Source organism: Andrographis paniculata, unplaced genomic scaffold, assembly GCF_009805555.1.
Source record: "Andrographis paniculata isolate CXL003 unplaced genomic scaffold, ASM980555v1 Contig30END, whole genome shotgun sequence".
NCBI classification, from domain to species: Eukaryota; Viridiplantae; Streptophyta; class Magnoliopsida; order Lamiales; family Acanthaceae; genus Andrographis; species Andrographis paniculata.
This window is the reverse complement of record NW_026137563.1, coordinates 2,137,305-2,158,506: the sequence shown is the minus strand read 5'-3', so window position 1 is coordinate 2,158,506 and position 21,202 is coordinate 2,137,305. Positions and strand designations below refer to the sequence as shown.

Sequence of the window (21,202 nt, the reverse complement as noted above, 5' to 3'; positions counted from 1 at the left end):
TTAAGAATTACAACTTCATTTAAAAAGTAAATATATTGTATCACACAGCTATTTCACTAAATTTTACATTTGGAAACGTTAAGAAATAAAATATTAGATTAATAATATACATGTAATTTATATTTAAGAACAAAATAATATTGAATTGAATTGGAATAATTTGAGAACAAAATAATTAAGCATTATAAGAGTTTTAAAAAAAAGGAAAATAGTAAAAAATTATTATTTAATGTAATATTTTGAAAAAAAAAATAATATATAAATATAATATCAAAATTTTCAAAAATACATGTTTAAATCAACTTTATATCATTCAAATTTAGTATACCCTATTTGATATTAGGAACATACTTGTATTAGTAATGGCTGGTACCATTAAGTCTAGGCTAGACTAGGCTGCCCACAAGTCAACTTATTTCATATGGGTTTGGATGCGCTTCCTTTACACACATTTATTTACAAGTTTTGAGTTTTGCAAATTGTGAAATCTAGATGTTATATTTTGTATTAAAAAAATAAAAATTTGACTATAAACTTTTAAATAAAAATAACTATTTATTGTACTATTTTATTTTTTTTATCGATATATATATATATAATTTTTATACATGTAGTTTGAATACTTATATGTGTTTTCAACTAGATATAAAAATATACATTTTTAATTCGATATAAATTTATATCCAAAATCTGCGCTTTCATACTTTTTATTTTTCTTTTTAAATCTATAAAACTTATATCGCTCGAGATGGGTTCCCATGAATGGATTACTACCAAGCCCAATTACACAACAAATTGGACCCAATTTGACCCAACAATATATAATACCTTGCTAGTGGGCTAATGAAATTCTTGATTAGTACTATATACATATATTAATTATAATATGAATGAAAAAAAGTGTATTTGGCTGTGTATTTGTTCACTTTCTTTATTTTATAATTTAAATTAAAATATTTGCTGTAAAGCACATCCTAAACACACACTTTTATCTAACGGTGGATGGATGATGAGAGACTGAGTTTAGGTTTTGGAAAAAAGGTGGCAATAACTTTATTGCTATTAAAAGATTATTTTTTACGTTGTCTCGATCTCTCAGCTCCTCTCGGTCAGTATAAATATCCGTCAGTTTTGTAAATATACATACATCAAGTGAAAATGAATCCGCCCGAGCCCGGAAAGTGCAAGAAATTACAAGGACCTGAACTTTCTTCGTGGATCTCGATGTCGATATTGACGAGGTTTCATGCAGGATACTTCAGGATTTCCCTGTCCCTAGGGCTCCAGGCCCTGCTATGGAAAGTCCTCCTGCAGTTGCACTCCAAGGACGCCGCATTTCAGGGGTCCGGGACGAAGCCCAAGGCGTTGTACGCCACCATTGTGGCGGTCCTGTGGTGGTTCTCGGTGGTGGTCCAGGTGGTCCTGTCCCTTCTCTACGCGCTCAAGTGCTTCCTCTGCTTCAACACCATAAAGGCCGAGTTCATGCACCACGTGGGGGTAAATTACCTTTTTGCCCCGTGGATATCGTGGCTCTTCATCCTCGAATCTGCGCCGTTCGTCACTCCCAACCACATCTGCTTCGTGGTGTTCTGGTGGGTCTTCGCGGTCCCGGTCGTGGTCCTGGACGTCAAGATCTACGGCCAGTGGTTCACCAAGGGTAAGCGGTTCCTCACGGCGGTGGCCAACCCGACCAGCCAGCTGTCGGTGGTCGGAAACCTCGTCGGCGCCAGAGCCGCCGCCAAGATGCGGTGGCAGGAGGTGGCGCTCTTCCTGTTCTCGCTAGGAATGGTGCATTATCTCGTCCTCTTCGTCACCCTCTACCAGCGCGTCGCCGGCGGCCACGTCCTCCCGGCGATGCTCCGGCCGGTGTTCTTCCTCTTCTTCGCCGCCCCTGGCGTCGCCAGCCTCGCCTGGTTCTCCATCTCCGGCAGCTTCGACACTGCCTCCAAGATGCTCTTTTTCCTGTCCCTCTTCATGTTCGCATCTCTGGTAATAAAAAATCAATCAATCAATCAATTAATCAATTAATTAATTCATTAATAGTTATTGATAATGAATAGAATTGGATCTACAGATTTGCAGACCGTTTATGTTCAAGAAGGCGATGGAGAGGTACAACGTGGCGTGGTGGGCGTACTCGTACCCGATAACGATGTTGGCTTTGGCTTCGACGAGATACGAGGAGCAAGTCAAAGGAGGCGTCCCTCGCGCCATACGACTCGCGCTCTCTATCCTCTCGGTCCTGGTCCTCATCACTCTCCTAATTTTTACGGCAGCTAATCCCAAGTTGCTGTTGCCCGACCACCACCATGACCACGACAACCTGCGCCGTCTGCCAATTACCCACTGTCCGAAACCTACTCCTACTCCTACTCCTACTGCTACTGCTACTGCGCTCCAAAAAGACACAAACGTCGAAGGCACATAAATGTCTGCGCCTGCATCTTAAATTTATTTAATTATATATATATATATATATATACACTCCATCCATCCATCCCTCCATTTTGTAGTATTAGTTTACTGAGCAACGTACGTACAAGAGATGAGATTGTAAATTAATATTGTAGTATATTTATAATTTTTTTTATACTCTGATGATAATTTTTGTTTACCCCTATTCACTTTGTAAGACTCGATAAAATATGATCATAATTTAAATATTTTCAATTAATAAGATGAACAAGGACCAGTACGAAAAAGTGTTGAGATTCCCTTGTTGTATAAGGGATGAAAGACTACTCTATTTACAAAATAATTAGTTTTAAATTAGAATTATGGATCCCATAGTAACAAAAGAGGTCAGTACAAGAAATAAAATTAATTTATTATTTCTTTTTCTAAAAAATAATTATTATAATTTTGCATATTTATGTGTATGTAGAATATAATGACCAATAAATAAACAACAAATTTAATCGATCTATTGGTTTAAAAAGTAAAAATGCATATGAGACATTTACTTATCTATTTATTTATTTTCTCGTTTTGCTTATAAGAATGCACAAAATTATAGTTAAGCTTTATAAGTTTTGTTTATATATACACTTTTTTAACAAAAATATATAGTGACTCTTCTCATCTACATGTCATTTTCGTTTAGGCATGTGTCTATTTTTAAAAAAAAAATGTATGAAAATGAAAATATTTTAAAATTAAAAACGGCAAATCCTATTCTCTCTCTCTCTCTCTCTCTCTCTCTCTCTATATATATATATATATATATATATATAAAAGATTTAAAGGAATGTGTGCGCACGAATTAATTAAATTATATAGGTTTTATTAAAAAGGAAAATAATGCACATATATACTAACATATTAATATCATATCAATAATGAAAAGTATAATATATACAACTGTAGCATACCTAATTAACTGAGGTAATTAATATGCACGATTTTGTAAACCCATTATGAATATTATATACAGATTAAGTGGCAGAACCTGTAGAGTGATGAGTATATACTGTTGTATTTTTCAAAAGTTCATGATCCACTAATTTATTTATTTTTATAATGAAACTATTATATTATAATTCTATAAAAAGCATTTTCACGACTTAAATCTACAAAATTATTACACCTGCGTATTGTTATTCATTTTTTTAAAAAATATTAAAACATTATAAACAAAATACTAGCAAGTCAAATTTTGTGGTTACAACTTGTACGTGTTTTTACACTTTATGGGCTGGAAACTTTTACAAATCCACGACCCTATTCTTTTTTGAAATTTATTTACGGGTTTTGTCTTTTAGCTATACATGAATTAATCCAGTTGCCAAATTGAATTTCGTAACTTACTATATTTATAGATTTATTTATTTATTTTCAGATGTTATACCAAATAAATTTTAGACAAAACACAATAATCTCCAAACTATGCTAAAAAAAAAAGTCGTAGTATTAAGAAATCGTGAATATATTTTAAATTCGTCATGTTACGGTCACAAGTTTACTCGTCACATTTTACCGGACTATAATAATTATTTATTTATTTAATGGTGGGTTGTGGATGGCAGCACCAAAAAAAAGTAGGGTTAGTTAAACATGAGTCCACTTCTTTTTATGGCATGTAATTAATATTTAATTATTCGCTTTAAATAGAATCTGACGCGATAAGCACGTTGATTAGATATATATAAGTACGGATACAATAGAGTTATACCAATATAAAATTAATTTTTGAACTAGAATATATATATATATATTTATACATTATTATTATAATTCGTAACGCACTTAATTACAGTGAAAGTAGGGGAATACTGGCCGACCATGTCCTAAGATTATACCAAATTAAGACTAAAAGCAATCTCCATTGGCTAATACTTGGATAAGAATTTATTACCATAATTGTTTTCAGATAGATAATAAGAGACTTCGTATACCTTTTGCTTGTACTTGGCCCGTACATGGAAAAGATATAATCAAATTAATATCTGTAATTAATCATATATATTTTTATAATCTAACTATACATCCTAAGAATATTTCAGAAATGAAAAAGCTAAAGTAAAAAACGATTCTTGCATATTCAAGATAAAATCGTGATTTTATACATACATATATATATATATATATACCAAAATATATTTCTTACATGCCTACTAAATACTATATATATATATATATATATGAGGTGTACTTGTTCCTTTAATGTCTATAGAAAATAATATATTTTTGTAAAAAAATAAAAATGACTGATATAAGTAATTTTTTGTACCAATTAGACCTATATATAGCACGAAAAGAAACATCAATAATATATAATAAAATCCAAATCAATTTAGCATAGCATTTTAACACAAAAATACCTTTTACAAAATAGTTTAATTTAATTTATTGAAGCAAAATTTCCCGACCAATAAAATCTTGAGAGATATCAATCCAATCAAAGCATCTCATCCAATATATCAAAAAATCGAATCAAATCCAATCCAACCATGAAAATGAATGACATCCACATTGGATCTGTTGTGCTATTAAGAACACATCTGTTTACACACAGTTTTATTTGGTGAGTAACTGACACTGACACTGACAGATAACAACAATCGATTGATTCTTGAATTGCTTTATCGACTACTGCACCTCTCTTACGCCTGTTTGGCAATTCTTTCCATTTTTGGAAGCTTATATTATAGTCCCTCAACTACCCCTAATTTATGAAACAAGACTTCAATTATTTTAGGACACCTGTCGACATGTAAATGGATCAAATTAATTGAAAAAAAAAACTAGAGGTGAAAAATAATCCATTCCTCTCCCCCCCCCCCCCCCCCCCCCCCCTTGTAAGAATATGTGAGTTGCCATTTTAGAGAAAAAAAAAAGGTGTGTTTCCAGCAGCTGCCTGCATATATTTTGAGAAATTAAGGATATATGGCTCGTGGTAAGATTCAGATAAAGAGGATAGAGAACCAGACGAACAGGCAGGTGACGTATTCTAAGAGGAGAAATGGGCTGTTCAAGAAAGCACACGAACTCAGTGTTCTTTGTGATGCAAAGGTTTCCATTATCATGATCTCCACCACTCACAAGCTCCATGAGTACATCACCCCCACCGTCACGTATAATAATTAATCTCTCTCTCTCTATAGACGATGATTTTTATTATTATTTTATTACTCATAATTTGATATTTCTATTGTAGGACAAAGCAGGTGATCGATCAGTATCAGAAAGTCGTTGGAGTTGATCTTTGGAACACACACTATGAGGTTTTTTTTTTTTTTTTTTGGTTTCATTTTTCTTTATTTATGTGTTTATTTATATACGAGATTGATTAATTAGCCACTGATTATTTTCGATTAAATTGAATCTGAAAGAGAATCTGATGATTTGGGTGGTCGAAATCTGTGCAGAAAATGCAAGAGCACCTGAAGAAATTGAAGGAGGTTAACAGGAACCTTAGGATGGAGATTAGGTTTTATTTATATATAATGTATTCTTATTTTCCCCTAATGTTTTAAATGTGTTCTTCACTTTTCTTGTCCGAATGGATCGATCAGGCAAAGAATGGGAGAAAGCCTCACGGATATGGGATATGAACAGATCGTTAATCTTATTGAAGACATTGATACTTCTTTGAGGCTTATTCGAGAAAGGAAGGTTTAATCTTCATCTACGTACCCTTTTCTTGGCACCTAATCTTTTTTAGGGTTTTTGAACATCAACATTATTAAATTTTCCTTTTATTAAATTAGGGCAGTAGAATTTATTGAACTGAACGTGGTCTGACTATCAGTTAATTGAGAGGGCTTAAGAAGAGGCTGAGTTTTGTCCAAAGGAAATTCAGAATTAAAGCCTGCAACCTACGAGCATGAGCCAATTTTATTTGAGTCCTAGATTACATATATGGTATACGAATTTTAGTTTCAAAATTAAATAATCAATTAGGACGATAGCCAAACCCAATTCAAAATTTTTTACTATAGTCAAAAATCGAATTATGTAATGACATACTTTTATTAATTTGATATTGTTTCATAAACATATCTTTGTTTTAATAACTAACTGTGTCTAAAACCTTTGCCTTCGCTACAGTACAAGGTTATTAGCAATCAGATTGAAACTGGCAGGAAAAAGGTATATACATAACATACATTGTCTGGACAATATTTCTAGAAAAAATTTCCATGCTTCTTCTAACGTGTGTATATATTTGCAGTTGAGGAATGTGGAAGAAATACACAAGAACCTTATGCTCGAATTTGTAAGAATATCTTTTCTCCATGAATGAGCATATACATAATACAATAGCTATATATATATACACATGCATAGGCTGTAGTAATTAATTAGTTCACAAATTGGATTTGAAAGGATGCCAAAGAAGATGATCAGCATTACAGATTAGTCGGAAATAACGGCAATTATGACTCGGTTCTTGGCTACCCCAACGGGGGTCCATGCATCGTCGCCTTGCGCCCCCCGCCGCCTAATCATTACAACCACCACCACCACCACAACCACAATAATCATCATTCCAACTTTCTTCATCAATGTGGAGGAGCTTCTGCATCGGATCTCATCACATTTCCTTTACTTGAGTAGGCTGTGTGTAATGGTGTAATAGGATAATTATGTATGAATTTATCTAGAGGCTATGTAGCAGTCATCCCTGTGTTGTCTTGAAGATGGGGGATTATTTATTATAGCACTGATTCGGGTCTGAATTAAGGATTCACAGTCTCATAAGAAGCCCTAATATATGAGTATGATCTAATTTTGATATACACGACCATTTCAGCTACTTCCTCCTTCCTCCTTCCTAGATCATCATATCTTTTGTTTATCAATTTAATATTAGAAATATTATATTATACTACTAATATATACATTAAATAATTAAACATATATTTGTATTTAAATTTTGTATATTTTTAAAATCCTACAACGTACGAGGGCTTCTGTTCTGTTTATTTTGGCCCAACGGATACGAAAATACTTACTAGGGAATGTAAAGAGGACACAAATTTTAGTAAGTAAAGTAGTAGGAGTATTATTTTTTATGGAATGAAAACATATTTATTTTTTTTTACAACAAATTAGTTAGAAAGTAAACGTTTTTTTTTTTTTTTTTTTATTCGTTAGATCAGATCTGCTTCTTCCTCAATACCCTAGGTCGACATATGACTTGCAAGAAAGATTTAAAAATTCAATGTCACGTGTACCCTTCATCAAAATCAGAACCCGGCTTTAACTTTGATTCAGAATTCGAAAATTGGGAATCTAATCGTGAATGAAAGCAAACATATATAGATTAGAAATTCCATTCATCCATTCATTCATTACATGGATGTATTAATGTCTGTATGTACAATGCAATTGTGATCATTATTAATGTTTCTTCGATTTCAAAGAAAGACACAAATGGATCGCTTCCACTGGTGCTACTCTCTCCCGCTTCTCCTTATCTTCCTCTCCGACAAGTTCCTCGGATTACACATGATAATAATGGCAACTTCCAGGACCCACCCGGATGACATAAGCGGCCTTCAGCACCTCAAAAACGGGTTCGACCCGGTATCCATTCGGGCCGGATCCTGCCTGATCTCCTGGAACTTCTCCTTCGATCCCTGCGACCACATCTTCTCCGACCAGTTCACCTGCGGCTTCCGCTGCGATCTCATCGTCTTCGGTTCTTACCGAGTGACAGAAATCGCCCTCGATCAAGCCGGCTACTCCGGTTCGCTCTCCGCCGCCGTCTTCACCTTGCCGTATCTTCAAACCCTAGACCTCTCTTACAACTCTCTCTCCGGTTCGATCCCGGTTTCCCTGTCAAACCTCACCCTCCTCCACCGGCTCATCCTCTCCGGGAATTTATTCGCCGGTTCGATACCCTTCTCGCTCGGCTCGCTCTCAAGGCTCCGAGAACTCTACCTCGACGACAACCGGTTCACCGGTTCGATCCCGGCGAGTTTCCGGCGTCTTGCGAGCTTAGAAAGACTGGAGCTTCAACGGAATATTCTGACCGGCGAGTTGCCGGATCTGAGTCAACTCAGAAACCTCTATTACCTGGATGTAAGCGACAACCGCATCTCCGGCGGAGCTCCGACCACGTTTCCGCCTTCCGTAATCGAAATCTCGCTCAGAAACAACTCCCTACGAGGTCATTTGAATTTTCGATTGAGATTATCGGAGCTCAAATTGTTGCAGGTTTTGGATCTGAGTCACAATCAATTGACCGGAGCAATTCCGTCATCGCTGTTCCATCATCCTTCTCTCCAGCAACTCACGATTTCGCACAACAACTTCACCTCCATCGAATCGCCGCCGCACGGCGGTGGCTCCACCGCCAGCAGGCTCGTCGCCGTGGACTTGAGTTACAATGACCTCCACGGGCTGCTGCCGCCATTCATGGCGGCGATACCGAAGCTGTCGTCTCTGTCGTTGGAGCAGAACAAACTGACGGGGATAATTCCAAATCCGTACGCGAAGAAGGCGGCGTTCCCCCAGCCAGGTACGGCGTCGTTTCAGCGATTATTGTTGGGCGGGAATTACCTATACGGGCTTATTCCGGGCCAATTTTTGGCCCTAAAGCCCGGTTCCATTAATATGAGTCTGGCAGATAATTGTTTGTATATGTGCCCAAATTCCTTCTACTTTTGTCGAGGCGGAAATCAGAAGTCGTGGCAGGATTGCAAGAGGTTGTACCCGACAGTATTTTAAATTGGGCCTAGCCCATCCATAGAGCCCAATAATGTACCTTTCAGCCCACTACGAACACCTTTATAATATTAATTTTAAATAGCACACAGATCTTGAAAGTTAGGATGGATTTTCTTTTCGTCGTTGTGAATGTGAATGCGTATTATGATTTATGTTAAAAAGTAGTACCAATATTTATATAATAATAATAATAATAAGATGATGACAAGTTTATGGTGATATAGCTATTATGGTAATAAAATAATTGATTTTGGACTGATAAAATAATATAATAAAATAAAATAATAAATGTGAAACTAATGTAATATATTGTATTATGGATATTATTCTAATCAAGGATGTAAAGAATAGTTACGTTTGTGAAATAATGTTAAACAAGTGATAATAAAAGTAAGTGAAATACAATTTATATATTATAGAGTATTGTATTCATATAATTATTGTATTAAAGTATTATATATTATGTGTTTTTATATAGTTTTGATTAAGGATACATTCCCCCAAATTTGAAGCAGCTAACGACAGTTTCCTTAATAATGTATGAATATATGCATTAGCCTGTCGGCCTTCCCCACTTTAGTCGTCATTATTGCCGCCTAAATGTCATTTTTTTTTTGCCATGTTTGGTTTACTGTTGTAAAGTCGTCCAATGTGGGAAAAGTAATAATTAAGTTTCAAATAAAGTAGTATTATATTTTTTAAATTATTGGCTGTTTGCAAATTAAAATGTCACGCATGATGTAATTGAATTTTCAGTTTACAATAATATAATATGATGTATAACGTTAAAAGGGAGCTTTTATACCTTGTACGTTTGTTTGACTACACTGCAATGTGTTTTGCGGCATAAGTTCAAAAGTTTGAAATGTTTACTAAGGGTGTGTATGTTTAGGGGATTGGATTTTAAATTTTTTTTTTTTTTTTTTTTTTTTTTTTAAAATCAGTTTTACATTCAAAATATCACATCAATACCTATTTATATCACATCGTACAACTATTCAAATTTCAACTCAAAATAAATACCCAAACAAACATATCTAACTAGCTTACAAGTATTGAGAAGCAAAGACAGAGTTATGCGTTACATCCAATTTATTGCTTACAAGTTTATATTGAAAAAACAAAAATAAAATAAAATTGGTATTGGTCAATATATTAATTCTAATAATATATTTGCTTTTTTTTTTTTTTTTTTTTTTCTTTTTTAATGTTGTTAGGATTTATAGATAACTAAGAATTCTTTCGGTGAGAATATTAAGCTCTATTTATATAAATATTGTTGCAAATTTCGATAATTCATTAATAAAAGTATTTAAAAATAAAAATAAAATATCATAGTAAATATATAGTTTTTATTTTTAAAAAAGTATCAAATTAAATATTTTAATTTTTTTTTATATTTTTACTTATTTACAAAACATAATTTTTTTTTTATCTAAATACAATTTTGAAGTATTTAATTTTTTTATAATAAAAAATTAAATATATAAATATTGGATGTAATAATTTGTATAATAAATAAAATTTTAATATAATCTTTTAAGTAAAATAAATATTTAATAAAATGTTTTTTTTTTTTTAAATATAAAAAGAAAACGATGAAGGGGTTAAGTATATATTCTACTCCGTATATCTTTCGTTGAAATCTTGGCAGCTCCCGGGATCCCGAATCCTAACCTAATCCCCGCCGTTCCCATGTATTAATCCCTCTCATCCTGTGAGTGGTGGATACGAGCTCCAGCCCCAGGGTTCTGTGGGCTGTAGTTATCAACCTTTTTAGATTTTCAAAGCGTCAACTTTAACGCCTTCTATTTTAAAAAAAAAAAAAAAACTGAAATATTAAAATTAATTCGGACTCAATTAATCAATAAAGCCATCCTCCACTTGCTCTTCCCAAATTCCAGAGCGTTTCTTTCCCTCTATTGATCACCAAAACCCATTTAATTAATTTAAATCTAAGTTAAATTTCTTGATCGAAGAATAGGTGAATTAAAACTGTCCAGAAATGAAGATCCAGTGCGACGTGTGCCAGACAGACGAGGCTTCCGTTTTCTGCGCTGCCGACGATGCCGCCCTCTGCGGCGGCTGCGACCGCCGCGTCCACCACGCCAACAAGCTCGCCGTCAAGCACCGCCGCTTCTCCCTCCACCGCGCCGCCTCCCCCATCTGCGACATCTGTCAGGTCAGATCAGATCATTAATTAATTAATTAATCAATCCTTAATATATTCAATCTAGTGTGTTCGTGTTTGTTCTAATTTAATTGATTCTGGTGTTGCTGCAGGAGAAAAAGGGTTTCTTATTCTGCCATCAAGACAGGGCCATTCTGTGCAGACAATGCGATTCTTCGATCCACGCAGCCAATGAGCTCACGCAGAAGCACACGAGATTCCTTCTTACAGGTCAAACGCTGTCCGAAAATCCCACAGTTAATTATTCTTCTTCCTCCTCCTCCTCCTCTACTTCACCGGAAAAGCCCTCTCCGGCGGCCGACAGCTCATTGTCGTCGAGCAGAATTTCCGACTACTTCATACAAACATTACCCGGATGGCATTTTGACGAGTTTCTTGATTCCAGCTTCGATCCATTTTCGACTTATAATTGCAATGATTCTTACCAGAGTGGAGGGACTGAAGTGGGCCTGCCATTCTTGGACGAACACGATCTTGGTCATGGTGGTGATCTTGACAGCGGCAACAACAATAATAGTACGAGGAGTGGCTTCCCGATTGGGCAAATGGAGCTGTGGGTCCCGCAAGCTCCCCAACCTCCATTACAATATGATCATCAGCAGCACCAGCTGCTTACAATGCAACAAACACCACAAGCACAATTACTGTACGAGGATGGATATCATCAATTATCAGCACCAATTAGCTAGGGCTCAAGAAATCAGCTCCTTAGCTGTTCCAGATATGATCCCACGACATTCAAGCACTATTGCTGCCTTCAAGAGATTAAAAAGAACACCAACTTTGTCCTGACTTAGAGACATCATCGATCATGATCATCTACGTCCATTCGAAAAAATATGATTCTAAGAGTCATTTAGATAGAAGTTTTTGGAGGTTGCAGGAAGTTGGAACTTAGAAGAATAATAAAATAAATAGGATTAAAGGTATTAATGTAATATTTTTTTTAGAAAATTGTCATTGATAAATAATGTCAAAAGTTTGGAAAAGATTGATTATAATACTGAGGCAAATCAACATAGTACTTAATTATTTACCTTAGTCATAAAACAAACAGAACTTTAATTATATAGATACATATACATATATGGGTGTGTTTGTTCAGGGGTTTGGATTTTGAGTTAGGATTTTAATAGTAAAATTTTTGAATTTGAATAGTTGTACGATGTGATATAAATAGGTGTTCGATGTGATATTTTGAATGTAAAATTAATTTTTAATATAATATAAAAAATAAAAAATAGGAATTTAATTTGATATTTTTATAAAGAAAAAATGAGATGAATAATATATTTAAAATCCAATCCCAAACAAACACACCGATAGTGTATTTATTGAAAATGTTAATTGGGAACCAGAGTTCAAAAGTTGCAGCAACTTTAAAAAACAAATATAGGATGGAATTGGATCAAGTCAAGTCAACGGGTTTGAATATATATAATTATTGCAGTCAATAAAATTATGTTGCTTTGCAAACTTTTGGATGCAAATTTGGGCCAGCTTAATTATTGTATGTCATAAATTGAATGTAGTTGAAGAACTGAAAATTAGATAGATCGAGTCTGAATTAATTTCGGACGTATTCCAATTGATCAAAGTTATCTTCAACCATTCTTGATGTAATTGTAATTTATTAACATCATATGACTATATTGTAATATAATTCCTCTAAAAAAAAAAGAAAAAAATATTATATATACATATATAGGTGGCAGGATGATAATGTGAATGTATATAAATGTGTATGCATGTTGAATATTGAAGCATCCTCGTATTTTTGTTGGTGACATTTTTGTCACATCTCTTGTTGATTTAAGTCAAACATGGCTGTTCTCACTAACAAATATCTCCTCAGTCTAAATATCTTTTGAAAAATTAATTATTGTGAATTATTTTCAATATAAGATAGTACTATATTTTAGATATTTTTTGGGATTACAAGGATTATAATGTTGAACTAAATTAACCCCTTCGTTATAAAAAAACAAAAAATTTAACTCCTTATTACAAACTACAAACCTCAAAAACATGAATGCTGCATCTTTTCCAGATTCTACAAACTAAAAAGTCTCAGAAACTGAAATAGATAACTTCATCACATTACTATCTCAAAAAACACATATTCACAAATATTACCAATAATCCCCACAAGAACACTCCCCTTTCTTGAAATGGTGAAACCTTTTAGGATCCCTCATCACAATTTCACGTTCTGCAATCTTCGATGTCAGCTTAATCATCGTATGACAATCTTCACAAGTCCTAAGATTTTTCGTCACCTGGATGGCTGTCCGGGCCGGCGAGTTCATAATCCCGAAAGCGACGGCGAGCTTCTCGCTATGAATCTGCAGCAACATTCCCTTCTCCTCTTCGTCGACATCGTGCAGTGCCGAGTCGACACTCGGCACATACCCAGCTTCCATAAGTTTCATCGATAATTCTTCCAAGAACGCGTAGATTTTCTCATACTGCGGATGTTGCCTGTCCCCGACGAGAAATATATGCATCCGACCTTTAAGCTCGACAACACTGAATCCTGGGGCCTTCGCGACGCCGTGGTTTTTCATAAGTGTTCGGATTCTCTTCACGTCCTCCCATTTTCCAGCGTCCGCGTAAATGTTCGATAGCAACGTGTAATATCCTGAGTTCTTCGGATCCATCTCGAGCAGCTTCGCAGCAGCGACCTCGCCGAGCTCGACGTTTTTGTGTATCCTGCACGACGCTAATAATGAATTCCAAATCACCGGATCGGGCCTAATCTTTATCTCTGCGATCAGATCGTAAGCCTTTTGAAGATACCCGGCACGGCCGAGGAGATCAACCATGCAACCGTAATGTTCCGCGATCGGTTCGATGTCGAATCTGTGCTGCATTGCGTGAAACCAGTGCCATCCCTCGTCGACCAGGCCGGCGTGGCAACAGGCGGAGAGGACCGAGACGAAAGTTACGGTGTTCGGTTTTATTCCCGCCGCGATCATGTCCGATAGTACGGCGAGGGCTTCTTTCGCTTCGCCGTGCATTCCGTAGCCGGCGATCATAGCCGACCATGACTTCACATTTTTTACGTTCATTCGATCGAATGCTTTCCTCGCTGTCACAACTCGCCCACATTTGGAGTACATGTCGATTATGGAAGTTCCGACGACTACATTTCGCTCGAGGTTCATCTTTATAACCTGAAAGCTCGACAGACGATAGAAATTAGCAAATGTCTATTTGATGGCGAGGAAAATATTGGCGAATTTGCCTTACCTGAACGTGTACGCCTTTGCCTATTCGAAGAACTCCCGAATGCTGCGCGCAGGCTAACAACACAGCCGACAGTGTCACATCGTTGTAATCGATCTCAGCGCAGCTAATCATCGACCGGAACAATCCTATCGCCTCGGCAGCGAATCCGCTCTGCGCAAACACGGCGATCATAGAATTCCAAGAAACTAAATCCTTGTTGCTCATTTGTTCGAATACTTCCCGCGAGATCTCCACCAAACCCGACTTCGCATACGCATCGATCAATGTGTTTCCGACGTTGAGAACCTCTTCTAGTACTTTTTTAACTACGAATCCATGAACAGCCCGCGTGACATTCTTCTCGCCGACACTTGAACAGGCAGACAAGACTGAAACCATGGCAGCCCCGTCGATGAACCCTTCCTCGTCGACATTGCCATCGCTTTCCTTGGCCAACCATTCTTTGAAAAGCAGTAATGCTTCTCGGGGAAAGTCGTTTTGAACATAGCCGTTAACCATCGAGGTCCAGGAAACTACATTTCTCAGAGGAATTTCGTCGAACACATTGCGTGCATCCTCCAATCGCCCGCATTTAGAGTACATATCGATCAGGGCGGACGTGATGAAAATGTCGGAGCCGTAACCAAATCCCAACGCCTGCTGGTGCGCTTGCTTCCCCGAGCTGAGATCGCGCAGCGCCGAGCAGGATTTAATCGCGCAGGGAAAAGTTGAACGGTTCGGTTTAATGCCAGATTTTCGCATGGAGGAGAAAGCCCTGAGAGCCTCCACCGAGTCGCCGCCGCGAGCCAATTCGGCGATGACGGAATTCCAAGAGAAGACATCCGTCCTGTCGACGTATTTGTTGAACAGCTTCGTTATATTTGCATCAGTCGAAAACCGACGCCTCTGTAATGGAACAGGAAGAACACGTACAACCCATTCCATCGACTTCATTTATTAACTCAAAATGTTCACTCTCCGTCATTTTTAAGGTTATATTTTGGTCAGATTTTCTTGAATTTATAAGTAAATCTACCGCCAACTCGATGAAATTGAAATACTATATATTGTAAAAAATGTATTAATTTAATATAATTCTAAACAAATAAAAGATCATCCCATTGATAAAATTCATTACAGTAACAAGGAGAGTGTTAGTCAGAAGCATACATTCATCATCATTACACTGCAACAAATCTTTAAGCAAGAAGACTCCCAATACATACATACATACATATATATGCATTGCCAAAAAACCCATGAAATGACAACAAAATAGAAGCTCACAACAAGCCCACACATCTCTTCTACCTGCTCAACAAATCAGATGAAATTTTGATTATAGTTAGGCCTATCTAATACACTCTCAACACAATATTTTCTCCGATGATAAGGTTGGGATCAAGAAGAAACATCGAACCGATGGATTAACGCTTGCAGTGAGCCTTGCACATCTTCCTGCAGTCATAGAAGCACGGCCCTCCGCAATGCAACGGGCAATCCAATCGCATTCCCCGACACCTCCCGCTCACCATGCACTGAGCATATTCTCCCATCTTGTAGTCCTCATTGTCATTGTTGTGGTTCCAATGGTGCCGCCCTTGTTTATTAGGTTGTCTCCTACACCCCCATCCCCAATACCCACCCCCTCCTCCTCCCCACCCCCATCCGCTGCCGCCTCCTCCTCCTCTACCACCACCGCCACCACCACCTCCACCTCCACCTCCACCTCCTCCACCGCCTCCACCCCATCCCCAAACAAATCCACCTCCACCTCCACCGCCGCCTCCGCCACCATTATTCCTCCTCTTATCATTCACCACCACTTCATTCCGCGTTTTGTTGCTCTTATCCAAATTCCCAATAGTGCCATTGCTGACTTGCTCACCTCTCAGGTTAACGATCACTGCAGCAAAGATCACAACCAGCAATGTCAGTTTGATTCCCGTTGCACTATCCATTTGTCTGCAGGCGTATCTCTCCATTGCATTTGCACTGTCCTCTATTTATAACCAAACTCTGCATCAACTGATAGATTAGTATATCGCGGCGTAACTAATCGAGACACTAAACAAGAGGATAAATAATTTCTGACAGTGGGCTCGGCGGGGTGAGAGGGACAAAGCTTTCTTGGGCTTCACTTTTGTCCCCACCAACATGCAAAACTGTTGCCAACAGTTTATGCTTGCAAGAAAAGGAGCTAAATTAATGTTTTTATTACAGAGAGGGATCAACTTGATCTTGTTTTTGTCTTGCACAATGATTTCTTGTCGAGGCATTTTCACAAACATGTACAAGGCTTAGCTCCTAATTATGCGAAGGAACAGCTACCCCAATCAATGATTTCCATAAAAAAATTGCATACTTTCTAGCTAAATGGGGTGGAATGGAAGTGAAAAACATCTCTAATGAATTACCAGAAATGATTAAAAGATCCCAACTTTCTGAGGCGCAATTATTAACAGTGATGAAACTATGGCAACAATACACCAATAGAGGAAGATTAAAACGCAATAATCCTTGCACCAAAAGAGTAAAGGCAAAGAGTGATTGGTTCGAATCCCAACAACCTAGCTAGTTGAATTGTATATTCTATGTGTCTACTGGAAAGGTGTGTTCATCACTGCAAAGCTAGAAAAATTGGAATTTGGATTAGGATTAGGACATACCCAAGCTATGGAGAAACAACAACTGCTGTTGATTCTAGGTCAGCCATCACGCCAACTGATAAAGTCTTCTAATGTCACTTTCAAATATCGATGCTTGTGGGCTCAAGAAATTAGAGACCCCATGGAATTGCACATGTAGGAGCTTTCGATTCAATGCAAATCTGCCTGGATTCACCAAATTATGCTCATCACACATGCTTTTGGTTAATCTCATCGATTAAATGCATCATCCTGTGTTCACTCATATTTTCATCTGCACAATCTATGCAAAACAACACAAACAATCAAATAGACAAATAAGCACATCTATCTAAGCATGCCGTAATCAGATCGATAAATTGGACGAAATGACACAGGCTAAGCCAAAAAATGATCGATCCTCAACAAATCCACCAATACAACACAACTTGTAAAATCATTACAAATTTCACAATGGCAAGATAGAGAAGCAATCGATGAACATGTCAAAGAATCATAGAAAGGCAACAATGAAACAATATAACAGCATGAGAAAACTCTAGAGTAATTATGCTGCACAAGAAAAGAAAATGTGAATCCAAGATCAACACTATAAAGCATTACTTACACAAAAGCTTCTTGAAAACATTATTATGCTTATATGCAGGGGGCGTTACGATTAGCTTAAAAACCAACGCTAGGATCCCTCAGGAGATGAGTCCTTCGAACGAAGGCACAAGCATCTGTCTTTAACAGCTTCACCCTCAGTTACATATTCCTTGAACTTGTACTCTTCCTGCTTGCACGTTGCCGGGACTTTCCCTTCGCTGTAGCATTGCGCGCACAAGCTGAAGTGAGATTTCATCTCCTTGAATCGGGAACCAATGATGGGATAGCGACAAGCAGCACAGATATGGTTGCCATGACGGTTCCTGTCCCCAATTTCGAGCTTCAGTAAAGTGGACAAGATGCCAAATCCCCATTCTGGATCATCAAACATCGTGATAAATTCTTGTAAAGAAACCAATGAGTTATCTGCTTCGCCGTGGATTTCCAACATTTCGCTAATACCGTGGGAAGGAATGTAGATGGCCCTCAACAGTTTAATATATCTTTGGGCATCAGACTTCTTTATATGTGCATTGCCTTCGTTCACAGGTCGCCAAAGAAGTGATTCATATGCAATCTGCTTCCGTTTGTCTGCAGAACCGCCACAAAGTGGGGCGATAAGTGCAAAGAACATGCCCAAATCCACACGGCCCGACTCTGATTCATCCAACATAGAAAGGAGTTTCTGGTTTATAGCTTTGACAGCTCCTACAAATGTTTCTGGATTCAAAAAATCTAGCAATTTTCGAAGAATCCCTTCCAGTGAGGCCTTGCGTATCGACTTCTCAGGGACACCACCGCCAGAATACGATACAGGCACATCAGTTTCGCTCATTTGCTTCTTTATAAGCTCAACCTCACACCGATTCAATCTGGTGATTCTCTGAAAGGCTCTGATGTCGAGCGCCGTAGCCAGTTCAGGCCGTAATGTGGTTTTCTCACCAACAGTTTTGAATTTCAAATGTTCCACGGTAATGAAGACTGGATCATTCCTGCCATTACCATTTCCCCTCAACCTTCGTTTTTGTAGCTGTTTCAAGTGTGATATTGCATCATGCAATTCAACACGGTTCGTCATTTTCAAAGCTTCCTTTAACGCCTTCTTAGCTTCGTCAGTTTCTCCAGCTCCCAACAGAGAGACAGCCTTATTCAACTGTGCCCTCCAATGATTCGGCCATACAGCCAAAACTCTCGTATACATCTCCGAAGCCCTTTGGTACCTACCCATGTCCATATAAAGCCCGCCCAAATTGTACAAACCATCGACATGACCAGGTTTTAAATCAATCGCCTTTTGAAACTCTTTAATGGCATTATCATCATCGCCCATAGCATGCAAAGCAGAGGCCAAATCACAATGCGCATCGGCATAATCGTTTTTCATATAAATAGCCTCCTCCAAAGCCTTAACTGCTGCCTTATACTCTCCAACACCAAAAAGAGCACTGCCCAAAAGCTTCAAAGCTCTAAAATGAGTCGGACACAAAATCGCAGCCTCTCTATAATGCTCGCAGGCGCTCAGAACCATTCCTTCGGCCTCGAGTGCAATCCCCAAATTCACATGAATCTGAGGCAACAAATACGCCCATTGATTTCCTCCAGCCTCAGCTGCCTCCAATGCAAGCAAGAACTCGGCTTTCGCCTCGCTATACCTACCAAGAACATACAAGCAATTTCCAGCTCTAAAATGTGGCTTTACATCCAACGGCGTCAATTCACAAGCCCTCTTGAAACTCACCAAGGCCTCCTTAATCAAATAATGCTCGTACAACACACGGCCAATGGCCATCTGCCCATCAAAGGCCTCTGCTCTCGACCTTGCCCTGTCGGCTCTCGACCGTAGAGCTCCCAATTCCTTTACAAAGACTGCATAGTCGTGCCCTGACTCAGTCCAAACCACCCTCTTGTCAGAAATCTCACTCGACTGCCCGAGCTCCCTCGACCATCCAGCGTCGGAAAATACATCTGAATTGTCATTCTTCAGCTTCCCATCCTTTGACTGTTTGGCTTTCAACCTTTTGATCAAAATTTCGAGATCATCAACCAAATTCCAGGTCTCGTCAAACACGATTCCATGGTTTGGGGAAGCTGCCCAGGCAGCAGTACGCTGTTTCTTGTGTGGCTCCATTACGCGGTCGTCGGCTATGGATGAAGATGAAGCAGCCTCTTCAGATACTTGTGAAATCCCCATTTTGTCATCTGGTTTGAGCTCGAGACCGAGGGCGTCAAAGTCACGGTCGACATCTCCAGCTCCGTCGTCGTATGTTCGAAGGAGGCCTTCAAAGCTGAGCCCCTTTTCAACGTCGATGAATTCTCCGTATGTTCGGAATATCTCGTCCAGAATAGCATTGATTTGCTCCCCACTGAATTTAACTCTAGGGTTCACAGCCACCACTAGAGACGCCATCTCCTCCCGGCTCAAACCGCCATCCCTATTCGCGTCGAATTGTTGGAATATCCTTTTAACTTTCTCTGATCTCGTCCCTCGACTCGTCATGTTTCCGTTTCTCCCGACGATTTTGCTTACTCGACTGTAAATGCGGATTCAAATCAAAGTATCTGAAAGGGAAAAAAAACTGCTATTGGGGCAAATAAATTTGGGGGAAAGTTTAGAGCTCACCCTAACCGTGGAATTCAACTCCCAATCTGGAAAGTTAAAGCTCGATTGATCTTAGAGCAAGATCGAGAGTGGGAGAAACCCTATATATAATTAAGAATACTTCTGGTTTGAGTTTCCTATTCAACTGATCTGAAACCCAAATTGCATAAATAGGATATAAGATTAGCGCTTTAAAGAAGCTTTTTCTGAAAATTATATTCAGATAAGGAATCTGACGACGGTGTGATAGTCAGACGACAGGATGAATAGCGAAGGAGGCGATGGTCTGTGTAATATTTTCTGCAAATGTGTTCTGGTGACAGATAACATATTTAGACTGTTCTCATACGAGGTTCTGGGATCTCGGAACCTTCTGCTTCTTTATTATAAGCCATGAGTGGTGCAGATTCGTGTGGTTTTAAGGTCCTGGAGCTTCAAAACTCACCACCAAAGATATCCAGATTTTCAGATCATATTATACATTTACCTCAATATTTACTTATAAATTTATAAATTTACTAATAAATAATGTAACTTCTAAATTTGGTTTGTCTTTAGCGATTAATTTATGTACCTTTGCTTATAATAAGCTAAATAACAATTATGGCTGGCCAAGCACTTTCAAGATTACACCTGATTGAATTTAATTAATTAAAATATATATATTTTTTTTTTTTCTAGTGCGACAGGTAATTGACAGTGAAGACATAAGCAGCATTTGGAACTTATATATTTATTCACTTTGAATAATTATTATACTAACTGTAA

General features: G+C 37.8%; 7 protein-coding genes across 8 annotated transcripts; 4 read left to right on the top strand and 3 right to left on the bottom strand.

Moving 5' to 3' along the window:
- The first annotated feature begins 1,224 nt into the window (after window positions 1-1,224).
- Window positions 1,225-2,428, top strand: LOC127246761 (S-type anion channel SLAH4-like). Its single transcript, XM_051268302.1, has 2 exons — window positions 1,225-1,989; window positions 2,075-2,428. Exons 1-2 carry the CDS (start codon window positions 1,225-1,227, stop codon window positions 2,426-2,428), a joined length of 1,119 nt encoding a protein of 372 aa, XP_051124259.1.
- A 2,939-nt stretch (window positions 2,429-5,367) lies between these two features.
- Window positions 5,368-7,204, top strand: LOC127246784 (floral homeotic protein DEFICIENS-like). The gene is made up of 7 exons (XM_051268337.1): window positions 5,368-5,573; window positions 5,657-5,723; window positions 5,868-5,929; window positions 6,015-6,114; window positions 6,550-6,591; window positions 6,674-6,718; window positions 6,829-7,204. Exons 1-7 carry the CDS (start codon window positions 5,386-5,388, stop codon window positions 7,057-7,059), a joined length of 735 nt encoding a protein of 244 aa, XP_051124294.1. The 5' UTR covers window positions 5,368-5,385; the 3' UTR covers window positions 7,060-7,204.
- Window positions 7,205-7,878: 674 nt separating this feature from the next.
- LOC127246550 (LRR receptor-like serine/threonine-protein kinase ERL2) lies at window positions 7,879-9,257 on the top strand. Its single transcript, XM_051267991.1, has one exon. The coding sequence runs from the start codon at window positions 7,879-7,881 to the stop codon at window positions 9,175-9,177; it is 1,299 nt and encodes a 432-aa protein (XP_051123948.1). The 3' UTR covers window positions 9,178-9,257.
- Window positions 9,258-11,041: 1,784 nt separating this feature from the next.
- On the top strand, window positions 11,042-12,400 carry LOC127246776 (B-box zinc finger protein 21-like). The gene is made up of 2 exons (XM_051268322.1): window positions 11,042-11,359; window positions 11,461-12,400. The coding sequence occupies exons 1-2, from the start codon at window positions 11,183-11,185 to the stop codon at window positions 12,055-12,057; spliced, it is 774 nt and encodes a 257-aa protein (XP_051124279.1). The 5' UTR covers window positions 11,042-11,182; the 3' UTR covers window positions 12,058-12,400.
- A 929-nt stretch (window positions 12,401-13,329) lies between these two features.
- On the bottom strand, window positions 13,330-15,574 carry LOC127246283 (pentatricopeptide repeat-containing protein At3g26782, mitochondrial). Its single transcript, XM_051267551.1, has 2 exons — window positions 14,621-15,574; window positions 13,330-14,544 (listed from the first exon to the last, which is right to left on the bottom strand). The coding sequence occupies exons 1-2, from the start codon at window positions 15,551-15,553 to the stop codon at window positions 13,501-13,503; spliced, it is 1,977 nt and encodes a 658-aa protein (XP_051123508.1). The 5' UTR covers window positions 15,554-15,574; the 3' UTR covers window positions 13,330-13,500.
- Window positions 15,575-15,694: 120 nt separating this feature from the next.
- LOC127246477 (glycine-rich RNA-binding protein blt801-like) lies at window positions 15,695-17,415 on the bottom strand. The gene is made up of 2 exons (XM_051267893.1): window positions 17,269-17,415; window positions 15,695-16,618 (listed from the first exon to the last, which is right to left on the bottom strand). The coding sequence occupies exon 2, from the start codon at window positions 16,582-16,584 to the stop codon at window positions 16,027-16,029; it is 558 nt and encodes a 185-aa protein (XP_051123850.1). The 5' UTR covers window positions 16,585-16,618; window positions 17,269-17,415; the 3' UTR covers window positions 15,695-16,026.
- On the bottom strand, window positions 17,389-20,742 carry LOC127246476 (uncharacterized TPR repeat-containing protein At1g05150-like). 2 transcript variants are annotated; one of them, XR_007837736.1, is made up of 2 exons: window positions 17,855-20,742; window positions 17,389-17,530 (listed from the first exon to the last, which is right to left on the bottom strand). XR_007837736.1 is itself a non-coding variant. In XM_051267892.1 (2 exons), the coding sequence occupies exon 2, from the start codon at window positions 20,330-20,332 to the stop codon at window positions 17,924-17,926; it is 2,409 nt and encodes an 802-aa protein (XP_051123849.1). In that variant the 5' UTR covers window positions 20,333-20,366; window positions 20,456-20,742; the 3' UTR covers window positions 17,627-17,923. The 2 variants fall into 2 exon arrangements, 1 of the variants encoding a protein (XP_051123849.1); XM_051267892.1 differs by lacking the exon at window positions 17,389-17,530 and having other exon boundaries at window positions 17,627-20,366; window positions 20,456-20,742.
- Between the last annotated feature and the right edge of the window lie 460 nt (window positions 20,743-21,202).